We start from the raw sequence: 12,219 nt of genomic DNA on the forward strand, positions 1-12,219 counted from the left end.
AAAAGGCAGGTTATATCGGTTAAACCGGTGACTGAAGAGCCCGAGACATTTACCTAAAAATAAGAGACATAGATCAGCAAATTCGCTGTTTCTATTGTCTGACTCAGAGGGATCCTCTGAGGGAGAAGGTGAATGGTTAGAGGACTGTGACTCCTCATTAGTAGGATCATAGAAGAGTTCATATTCCCTCACTCTGCAGAGTTGAGAGAGTTAAGCGGTTTTTCTTGGCTATGTGCCTGAAGGAAGACGCGAGTTAAGTGTATGAGGCAGACCAGAATTCAGCATCCAGTCTTCCTCTAGTTTCGGCTACAACTGTAGCGACCAGAAGAACATTATGGTTAAAATATGGAATGTGGATGTGGAATCAGAGATTGTAGTATCCCTTCCTTACGCTAGTGGAGTTAATACTCCAAGATCTAGATTTTCTGGAGGAGGAGACAATCTCTTCGGGGAAGATCAGCCTCATCCTCCTCTTCTGGGCGAATTATGCACATGGTGTGTCAGAAGATGTTTTCTTCCAGAGGACAAGATAGGGTGTCTGCAAGAGGGGATGAACAGGATTCTGTCCTGTTAGAGGCCGTCGGCCCTTCTGTGTTTGAGGAAACATGGTAGCGTCTTTTGAGACTCTTCCTTATGACAGGATCCACTCTCTGTGTTTTCAAGGGAACATGTTGAAGAAGTGGACGGGGTCCCATCTAAAGTTAGATCGTCAGATGGTGTTATCTCTGGAGACGACAGTCTCTCGGATGATGTTGAGTCACAACAGGAAGTTTACAAAATTTAGTGCAAGACCAGAAGAGATCTGATAATGGCAGTGTATGTGTTCACAATGCCAGGGGACTTCAGACGAGGTTACCTGGTTCCTCCTATATCAATGATTCCCAGAGTCCTTAGAGACTCAAGAGGGAGATTGGCCAGTCATTCTTGTGGCACCAGCTTGGACAAGAAGAGTCTGGTGTCCAGAGATTCTTCATTGACATTGGACCTGGGTATTCGGTACCCCCTTTGAAAACTTCTGCTGATTCAGGGACCATTCTTGCATCAGAATCTAGCCCAATTGAATTTAAAGGCATGGCTTTTAAAGCCATTCTGTGGAAACCCAGAGGGTTTTCTTCCAGGGTAATTGTTACCCTTATCTAGGCTAGAAAGCCAGCTCGGCTTAATTTTGTCACTGCATTGGCGTTCATACGTGCATGGTGTAGGAATAAAGCCTGCAGTGCAGAGTCTTTATCTTGTTTTTATACAAGATGGTTTGGATGTTAGGACTTTCTTACTATTGCCTCAGCTTGAGGGGTATCTGAGCGGAGGGGCTTTGTCGTGAACCTTATCTGGTTTTCGGGATGATAGAGCAGTCCTAGGGACAATGCATCATTCTTCCTAGGGTGGTGTCTGGTTTTAATGTAAACCAGGGAATGGTTGTTCCTGTGTTCACAGAGGATCCTCAGGGATCTGGAACTGGGAACATGAAATTTTGGATGTGGACAGGGCTCTACGAATTTATGTCAAAAGGACTGCAATGATTCGTAGGACAGTTTCTTATTTATCTTGTTTGATTATTTTGGACGTGGATGATCAGCGTCTAAACAATTTATTGCTAGGTGGCTTACTCTGACTATAAGGCAAGCTTATGTCGGTACTAACCGTCCGGTACCAGAGTGTAATGTTGCCCATTCTCCCCGTTCTGTGGGGACGTCCTGGGCTTCACTGAATGGGACCTCAGCGGACCAGTTATGCAGAGCAGTTACCGGGTCCTTGGTCCATACTTTCACAAGATTGTACCAATTCAATGCCTTGGGTCTTTGGACGCCTCAATTGGCCGTAGTGCTCTACGTGCTGGGTTATCAGAGCGGTCCCACCCTTAGGGGGCTGCTTTAGAACGTCCCATGGTAAGCAGTGTCCCCCAGACTGGATGAAAGAGAAAAGAGGATTTATGTACTTACGTTAAATCTGATTCCGTCTGGGGGACACTGCGATCCCTCCCTTCTGCTTTTCCTCTGTATGCTCTTGTTTGACCTTTCTCCTTGGGGCTTTTTGAATTAACTGAGGAGGAAGAGGAAGAGGCGGGGGTATGTTGAGGGAAGGGGAGGGGTCTGTCAGCAATGCTAGAAATTAACTAGCTAGGTGCCAACTCCCATGCTCCCCTTCACACCCTATGGTAAGCAGTGTCCCCCAGACGGAATCAAAGAAACGGATTTAACGTAAGTACATAAATCCTCTTATTAATACACACTGATCCAAAAACGTATAGGCAGTACCTTCCATCCTACAACTACACAAATTAGCCACACTGTGAAAAAAAAAAATACATCAAATTAAAAAAAAAAAAAAAAAACCACTGAACACAATTTTCAACATTTCTAACAACATTATATTAAAGTTAGAAAAAATGCAAAGGAAGCTTACTTTCAGCTCCCGTCTGTTCGCCAAGCACATGGAAATCTGGTAAAAAAGTACAGTGTCAAAATCTTCTAGTTCTAAAAGCTTTGCGAAACTGTGAGACAACCTCATCAATGTTAAGGCAGTCCGAAAACCCTAAAGTGAAAAGGATAATGAAATGTATCACAATGAATCCAAAGAAATGATACATACAAGTCAAATTATGCTCTTACGCAAAATCATTTCCAATTAAATTTTAGTATAATATACCTCACCTCTGCTTGTATCCTGACAACATCCTTGTACCGCTGCAATGTAGTGACCAGATGACTTGATAAAAGATGCATTGTGGCAATACACAAATTTTTTCTCGTAACCAAATACGACAAGAGATAGAAACCAAAGTACTGAATTTCTGAAAGATAGGTAGGAAGATTTAACATTTAAAGCCGCAACATAATAATCAAGTTCAATGAAGAGGGGGCATTCATCTCATGGAGTAGAAATTTTAAAATATAAGATAAATAAATCTTCCTTTAGCATATTAACATTGTGAAAATCTATTCAAGTCAATTCAAAGTAAATTATTACTACCTGAAAACAAGCTCAAATGACAAAATTTGAGGAAGATGTAAATGTAAACATACTAAAAGTTCTGATACAATTTTTAGAGTTCTAGCTCAACAATATTTACTGCGGGTTTACTGCGCCGTACGGAGCGATTTTATCATATATAATATACAAGTGATGTTAATATGTAAATAATATCTGTATAAACAGTGAGTTCTGATGTCAATCTTTAAGTGCTCATTAGGTAACCTTGTGTATTATAAATAATGCACCCCCTACTGTAAATGATTATGGCTATTCTAAGCCAACTCAGATTTCTGTGACCTGTATATAAACTTTATGATACCTTGGCCTATAGCCAAAGCTTTTATAAAATCACAGATCTATATGGCAATTACAAAAATTCATACAATTTACAGTATGGAATGCATTATCTCAAATTAAAACAAATGGTGAAATTATTTACTACTTCTATGTCTATTAACAATTTAAAAAATTATATTTATTGTTATGGGCCCATTTAAATAATGAGCTTAGTGAGAAAGTCCTCATTATCTTAACCTTGGTTTCCTGGGTACATCTGGATAGTATGCAAAATGGAATCCAAAACTCCATGTTCTGTTAGCAATTCCAAAGCTCCCGAGCAGTCAGACAGACATGCCAGTACTTTCAGACCGCATTCCTGTACAGCAGGATTACCAGTGAACTGAAGACACAAATTAAAAAAGAAAGAAAAAAACATAGCTTTATTTTTTATGATTTGCGTCTTGGTAAAAACATGCATTCAAATAAATTCAAAATTGTTAGCACAACTGTGCTACATTTCAAACATATATTCTTTATTGATACCCTACACAAAATAAACATGTAAGTGTGATGGTATTTGCAATTTATCTGTTGTGTAATTGCATTTGCTAATAAACCTTAATGGCTGGTGACCACATAATCAGCAGCTGTGGTTCAAAGAGTGAACATCAATACGATGTACAAGTGAACCTCCTCAAGGTGACAGTGTTCTCACAGTGGTTGGCAACCTTGTCCGAGGCCAAGTTTAATTACTCTGTGTACAGGAGTGATAATGAATAGTCAGTAACTAGAATGCCGAGGATATCTTACTATGAATTATCTGTATCAGCAACCAGGCTTAATACCAAAGATTCAGCACATAGTGATGCCAAAGGAATGTCTGTAGCCGCAGTCAGAGTTGACGCCAAAAGTTTGGTACACTGTGGAGCCAGGATGTTTTTTTTTTTATTATCTTTTTTAATATTGTCATTATTTATGATTATTATTATTACTATTATGTATAATGCTAAAGACCTGGTATGCTTGGAAGCCAGAGAGTTATCAGCTAGCAAACTCAGGGTTAATGCCAAAGAATTGGTACACTTGAATGCCATGGCATTTTCAGCAAGCATAACTCTCTGAGCAGCAATACAAACCCCCTTCAGCACCAGAAACTTGTGAAATAAAGTATTTGAAGCCAGGGTATTTTTAAAAAGCTGTCTTTTCTAATAAACATAAACAAGGCAGTTTGATAGTCATGGGGGACATTAATTTGGGGGTGAATCCGAGATTGGACAAGTCTGCTCCTCAAAGCTCCTCATCCACTTCCACCCCCTTGGGCCACTCATCCGGCTTTAGGAAGACTTCTTGGGGAGCATGGTCTTTACGACATGTGGCGAGTGACTGCCCCAGACGAGAGGGATTACACATATTTCCCCTCCGTACATAATTCATACTCCAGGATTGATCTCATTCTCTCCGACAAGTGGGTACTGCGGAATACTATCAAGGATCGGATCCTCCCCATGTCATGGTCCGACCAGGCTCCAGTGGTTTGGATCTGGAAGCCAGTTTGCCCTTCCCCTCCCCCGCACCTCTGGCGCTTGCCTACCTACTTGCCATCCTCTTTGGAGACTAAGCTAGCAATTATAGACACCCTTTTTTTTGTTCAATTCCATGATCCTGGCCAGACCTCGATCTTTACCTATTGGTGTGCCCTTAAGGTGGTAGTTGGAAGGGCCACTATCCAGGTTGCCTCTAGGATCCGAAAGGCAAGCCTGTACCAGCAGGAGTTGGAATCCAAACTTACACCTCTGGAATCCCAGAATAAGGTGCGCCCCTCTAAGTCCCTTAAGTCAGATATTTCCCATGTGAGGTCAGAGTTGCAAAAGTTGATCAAGGCCCAGACCCACATGGCATTGTCTAGGTTGTGTCAAAAATTCTATGTGATCAGCAACAGAGCAGGTAGGTTGTTGGCCAGACAGCCGAGAGACCTGTAGGCCCGTAACCGAATTAGGCAGATTGTAGTTCCGGGATGGACCTAAACGCTCCAACCCTCATGATATATCTGACATTTTCGCATCTTGTTACACTGGGTCGTACAATCTGAAACATTACGCCGACACAGACCAACTGAATGAGGCAGATAGATTTCCTCCTTCCTTGAAGGGCTTCCCCTCCCCTTTACTGACTTGGGACCAAGGGACACCTATCTCATGCCATGTAGCCAAGAGGAGATCCTGATGGTCATTAGACATCTCCCTAAACACAAAGCACTGGGCCCTGATGGCTATATAAAAAACTTTTTTGTCACCTTTCAGGTGAAATTGCTGCCCATACTAGAGCAATTGTATAATGCGGGTACTACGAGGGGGAGCTTTCCAACCAAAATGATAGAATTTCACATAATAGTTATTCCCAAATCAGGCAAGGACCCTACAGATTGTAAAAATTATCGTCCAATTGCCTTATTAAATTCGTATGTCAGTTTGCACAACACTTATCGAAAATAGGCTCTATTCCGTTATCCCCGAGTTGATACATTCAGACCAGGTGGTGTTTGTCGTGGGACAGCAGGCATCTGATAACTCGAGACGCATTTTCAATTTGATAGAATATGTTCATAACAACAATGGCGAAAAGGCAACCAACAGACTCCACTGGTCCTACATGACAAGAGTCTTTTAGCGGTTTGGGTTTAGCGGGGCGATTCTGAAGGCCATTATTGCATTATACATGGGGCCCTCTGCCCGTCTGTTTGCCAACGATGTCCTGCTGATCATTATTCACCAGGAGGCAAAGACGGAGGACTATCCAATTAACATTCCCCCAGAGAGTTTGCAGAGTCTTAAAGGCAAGTTCACCTACTGTCACGAGCTGCGGCGGTACTCACAGCCGCCGCGGCTCGCTTCCTGCCCCAAGGCAACGGCCGGACGCCTCTTCAGCGCCGCGTCCCGGCAGCCGGGCGCGCACGCGCATGGGGGCAGGTAATTAGATTCAGCCTGTGGCTGAATTAGCAGGCATTAGCCTGCAAGTGTGACTCCAGGGCTAAGCCCTGATTGGTGGTTTTAATATCTAGCAATTAGGCTGCAAGTGTGCTCTGTCTAGGGGTAGGTTCTGATTGGCTGTTGGCTGTATTTAAGGCAATGAGGTCTGCTGCCTCATTGCCGTTATAGCTTCTGTTTGCCAGTCTGCTGACCTGCTCTGTGCCTTGTTCCTGTCTCTTGGAAATTCTATTGCCTACCCGGGTATGACCCCTTGCCTGGATTTGGACCCTGCCTGTGTTTCTCGTGACCTTGACCTCTGGCTTGAATACCGACCACCCTGCCTGCTCGTGACCCCTGACCTCGGCTTGTTTATCGGATACGCTATCTGCTGCCGGCCCTTGACCTCTGCTTGGACTCCACTCCGCTTGCCTGGGTTCTCCCCAGCCGGTACACACTTCACGACCCTCTGTCAGTCTGCAGCCCAGCCTGTCCCCACCATCAGGGGCTCCAGTGAACACCTGACTGGCAGAGTAGACTCCGGGTTGTGTTGTGCCGGCTGGAGGAGTTCCTAACACCTACACATTGAAATCCTCAGATCTCCCCTACTAGGGCATTTAAATTACCCCACATTTGGAAACCATTATTAATACAGATTTCTCCCTGCTCATGCAATAGCTGTCACCCAGACAGCTTTGTGGTTGGTTAGGCAGAATTGCAGCATTCAAGACTATGCTCCTCCCGAAACTACTGTACTTGTTCCGCATGGCTAGACTAATAAATAAGCCAACAGCTGTCATGAAGACATATGTGTGGAAGAAGAAACCACCATGTATGGCTATATAGCGTATGACCCTGGAAGAATTACAAGGGGATCTGACCCTGCCCAATCTGATGAAATAACAGAACGCATATCTGTTTGTCCCAGATGCGCGACTGACTGGGTGCATGTAGAGAAAGCGTGCAATTCAGACTTCCCCTTTGTTGACCTATTGTGGGTCCCTGGGGACTGGAGGCCTCCGACTGATAATCTGCCTGTTCTGAGTAGGGATGTCTTGAGGGATGCGAGACCGGCTATGTAGTGGCACTAACAAGTTCCCATGTCCCACTGCTAATGTTTCTTTGCAGGCAATGGCCAAACAGATTCCGGATTTAAGACACTCTTCGTGGGTGTCAAGAGGGATTCTATCGTTGGGCAATTGGTTTTATTCGGAAGATCTCTCCTCTTTTGTCCATCTTTGTGACCAATATCTGCTGCCTCAAAGTGATTTCTATAAATACCATCAGCTAAGGCACTGTTTCTCAGCCCACCACTTGGGGCCTGGCAATAAGCCCCCCACACCACCACTTCATTTTGCCAAACTGATGAGTGGTGGTATAACATTCTGGTACCTTCTCATTATGCAATCTGACCTGCCAAAATCTAGAGTCCAGCTCCAGTGGGAGCCAGCCCTACACCTAGAGTTCCCCGGAGAACATTGCGAACATATCTTTCAGAACTCCTTTAAAATGTCCCATTGTCTCAACCATTCAGAAATGTTAAACTCATATACGGGCTATATGTTACTCCCGAGAAACTACACAAGATGTAGCCCTCCTTATCTCCATTCTGGTGGCATAACTGAGGACAATCAAAATAAGCTCACCATATTCATAGTAACAGCACATGGAAGTTTTATAGGTATATAGTGTACAACTGGATAAAAATCTCTAAATTAGATATAATATATGAAATCAAAGTGCTCTGACAGCAGCACAGATAGCTCCTGGGTTTGTTTGTTTGTGGCCATGCTCAGAAATCATTAACAGAAATAACATTTGATATGCTATGCGGAACATTAAACCAATCTAATCCAGGTGTCTGTGTGTAACATACCACAAATCTACCCATTCATCTAGGGGAATCGAATGATGGAGAGAAAATCTTGATACAAATCTACATAGAGCATTTCCTGAAGGAGGTAACCCAGTAACTTTGCAGCAGTTAAATGCAAGTCTGTTCTTGTTGACTGTTCTACTGGGTATTGTCTGAAACAATATATATACTTCCCCACAATCTGTCTATGGACCCTTTATTTTTTTTTCCCGTATGCCCCCTTTTCTCCTACTGTGTGTTTTTGTCTATGCCTCCACTTATGCCATTATGCCTTGTCTATGTTCACATCATCTCCTGCTTTTTGTCTGTGACTCCTGTCCACCTCTGTGTGCTGTCCATGTCACCTTCTCCTTCCTTTTTCTTGTTTTATACCCTCACTTCATCACTTTTCCCCCATGTCTCATCCATGACTGTCTCTCTTCTCAGCCCATGCTCTGTGACAAGTCTTTCCCTTCTTCCCCTCCCTGTGTCTTGTTGGTATCCCCTTCAATATGCTTTTTTTTGGTCTATGTGAACCGCCTCCCCCAGTTCCTGTGTGTTGTCCATGATTCCATCTCCTCCCTGTGTTTTGTGAATGAGATCTCCTCCATGAATTGTCCATGTTCCCTTCCTTATGTCTTGTAACTGCTCTTTACCCCTTCTGACCATACCCAAGATCTGGACTATGTCTTATCCCCTGTGACTTGATTCTTTATCCCCCCCCCCCCCCTCCCTTACTCTTCTTTATCTCTACTACCTTGGTCATGAGTACACTGCTGCTCAGCAAGTGATTAGTAATGAGCACCCATTTCTCAGTGCTCCTTCCTTCTCCTGCTCAGAAAAAAGGACCGGCCAGCCAGTTAGTTGTTCTTGTCACTTCTTCAGGGTTGAACCTACACTCATCTAGCCTTGAAAGAGACCATGAGGAACTCTGATTCAGGTGTCCTTCTCTAACAACACCTCTGGTCACACAGATAAAACAACACAAATGGGAAGATACATAGAGAACAAGACGGTAGGCAGGTGCAGCTATATTGAGTGGTCTGCAAGCAGCCAGCAAGTGGAATGATTGGTAAAGGGCTGCAGGAATAAAGCAATAAGTAAGGAGAATTAGTCTAGCAATCACATTCAGAATGGCTTTAAGTGAAGCCTGCTTGTGGTAAAGGGCCACAAAAGTCAACCTTATCAAATTTAGATATAGAATTTTTTAATAGCACATACTTTGTTGAGAGCTTGCAAAATTAATTTATGGGTTCCTTCAAGTAAGCATTGGTTCTTGATGACTTTAAGTGGAAGATTTGGAGAAGCACTTTCTTCTGCAGTCACGGAATCATTTGGCAGAAATGCAGTGTCTGAAAAATACATAATACAAATGGCTGTACAATGAATAAAAGGCTTAATCCTCATCTCAGCTTTAGGAGATATAGTTTGTAAAATAAAATTTACCCTTACAGAACTTTTTGAGAAGAGAGTGCTGCCTTCTCTGAAAATCCCAACAGCTCAGTTTTCTCAAGAAATCATTCACAACTCACTCAAAAGGGCACAAATGTATTTCTGGGAACGTCCAAATCCCACACCCTTTACCCTTGTAAATATCATGAAATAGAATCTGAGCACCTAGTATTGTTTTTCTTTGCTTTCACTATGTCACATTACCATACACTTTAATACAAGCCATTAGCAACCTCCAGCCAGTAAATATGATAAAACAGAGATAAGTCTGTATATACTTTGTCAATCCAAAACATCACTTTTATATGTATACATATATGGATACATGAGGTTTTAACATAAATAAAGGTTAATTTCACTTATAAAAAAAATGATAACCTGTTATGATCTGCAAACTACCAACATCACATGTGTAAGGCAGCCACAGGATGTAAATAAAACCAGGGCACCCCTGAGCCATGAAAATTAATTGATTTAAATTACTACTGATCCTGGAACATACAAAAGCCTTTACACATCTGTGCTCATGACCAATATTTGTAGGCAAAAGACCCATTTAAAGTATCCCAAGAAAATGTATCAGACCCTCTCCCATCCAAAACTACATCCGAATCTAACTGACCCCAACCCTAGTAAGCTTGAAAAATATGAGATTGAAGAGACAATATTATTCAAAATAGCAAACATTCAAAAAAAGAGAAGACTGAACACTATGTATTTAATGCAACATTACATTTGACTTAACTGTGATATAGTAGCAAATAAAGAGCTCACCGTCACACATAATCTGTAACATAACCCGCAGAGCCTCCAGCTGGACACAAGCCACCTTTTTGTGCATCTTCATTGCATTCATTAGACTTGTCATTGTCACAGTCATTACATCCAAATTAAAGGAGCTAAAAAGTAAAAAAAAAAAAAGAAAGAAAAAGGAAATAGAAAGCTGTTCTAACTATTCCAACCATCCTCTAATATATAAAATAATAATTGATAGTACCTTCCATTGATAAGATGAAGCAATACCCGACAGGCACTTTCTGTAGTTTCAGGATAATCAATATGTTTCTTCATTATTTCTAACACATTGATATGAACACCTTTGTCCAATAAAATCTTTCTAATAACCACTGCAAAATAAAATGTATGCATTATAACCAAACACTATTCCAGATTTGGAAAATTACAAATGAATTCTGCATTTACTTGTCCATTGTAAAGTACAACAAAGCAAGTCCCACACCAAGAGCAAGTAAAGCTACTACAATTTGACATTGTTATAATACAACCTTTATAATACGTTAAAGTATGTCCACTATGGTCTTCTTCACTCCTCTGTCTGTTAGAAGGGGGTGCTTCTCTGTGGCTGAGAGCTACTGTACACAAATGTGCTGTGTAGACTGGTTGATTTATACACAGGAAGACTGTACTCTAAACATTTGACCTGTATCTAATCCTATTACGACGCTGTCCTAAAGATGTGAGAAGGGCTCTGCCTGCAATGGAGAACAGGATATAATACTTTTTACTTTTTTTTTTTTTTTTTTTTTAACAGAGCTCTAGTGGAATATCAAGTTAACACTGAACAATGTATTTTGCCTCCAATGTATTTGGAAATATGTTTTAGAGGCCCTTTAAAAAAAAAAAAAAAAAAAAAAAAAAAAAAAGAGATAAAACCAACATTTTGATTAAAATTGCCCAATTTATATTATGACTTACAAAATAGTCGTTAAATTGTCTACATTCTTAGAGTAGCAAAAAGAACACTTGTCTTCAAACCTCCATTAATAACCAGGTTGTAGAAGAAACACTGTTCATCTATATAGAACCATGACCAGGGTTTATCAAAGCAAACATGAATGGCTTAAAACAAGCGTGCAATAAATATAGGCATCTTGGTGAGCACTTGTTTTGTGGTGCTGAAGACTATAAAAAGTTTTAAACACAATCTGAAAATGTGGGTTAAAGAGGTTTACATCACATGGCAACATCTATACTTTTATTATTCAGCTCTCTTTTTATAGAAAATATTTTGACACATGCTGTTTTGATTCGAAAATTAAAATACAGCCAAAATTACCATTATGTTCAGACAGGGTTGCCAAAGCAGTTGTAGATGCATGGAAAACCTCCTTAGAAGAAGAATGCATCAGCATGGATAGCATCACTTCTCTATGTACGGGGTACCTGATGTAATGATTACACAAGGTTATAATAATTATAGAACTGCACCACCATTTCATGCATCTAGCTGTTAAATGTTACTTACTTATGTTGCTCATCCCCAATTTTTTCATGAAGTTCAGGATGATACATAAACAAATTGTTCAGTGCCCAGCAAGCAGCTTCCTGGTACAGATCAAGATATAACGCAAGTATTATAGGCTAATTTCAGCCACAATGGAAAGAAAGAACTAAAAGTATACAGAATTATGCATAACTGCATTCAAAACTTGCACATTTTAGTTTTGTAAATGTGCAAGCGAGTTGGCTTTTGAAAAATACAGGCGCACTCAGTCAGGAAAAACATGTCTTGTAGGCCTTCCTACTGTTATTAAATATAGGTCTCCAGACGTTAAGGCTTGGTACCTGAAGAAGAAATACATCCCCCACAAGTCTTACTTTGTACACAGTCGATAAATGTTGCAAGCATTATTCAGGAATCACTCTGCACACTTGACAAAAGGCATGTTAACAAAC

General features: G+C 41.3%; 1 protein-coding gene across 3 annotated transcripts in view; it reads right to left on the bottom strand.

Moving 5' to 3' along the window:
* Positions 1–12,219, bottom strand: part of LRRK2 (leucine rich repeat kinase 2) — a 173,818-nt gene that overhangs the window by 123,906 nt on the left and 37,693 nt on the right. For all 3 annotated transcript variants that reach the window (XM_075208827.1, XM_075208826.1, XM_075208825.1), the window contains exons 11-18: positions 11,789–11,868; positions 11,600–11,706; positions 10,520–10,649; positions 10,297–10,421; positions 9,292–9,422; positions 3,508–3,652; positions 2,652–2,791; positions 2,404–2,532 (exon numbers count right to left, since the gene is read on the bottom strand). In XM_075208827.1, the coding sequence (XP_075064928.1) occupies positions 2,404–2,532; positions 2,652–2,791; positions 3,508–3,652; positions 9,292–9,422; positions 10,297–10,421; positions 10,520–10,649; positions 11,600–11,706; positions 11,789–11,868 (987 nt within the window). The remainder of the gene's footprint in view (positions 1–2,403; positions 2,533–2,651; positions 2,792–3,507; positions 3,653–9,291; positions 9,423–10,296; positions 10,422–10,519; positions 10,650–11,599; positions 11,707–11,788; positions 11,869–12,219) is intronic.

The sequence above is a fragment of the Mixophyes fleayi genome, chromosome 4, assembly GCF_038048845.1.
Source record: "Mixophyes fleayi isolate aMixFle1 chromosome 4, aMixFle1.hap1, whole genome shotgun sequence".
NCBI classification, from domain to species: Eukaryota; Metazoa; Chordata; class Amphibia; order Anura; family Limnodynastidae; genus Mixophyes; species Mixophyes fleayi.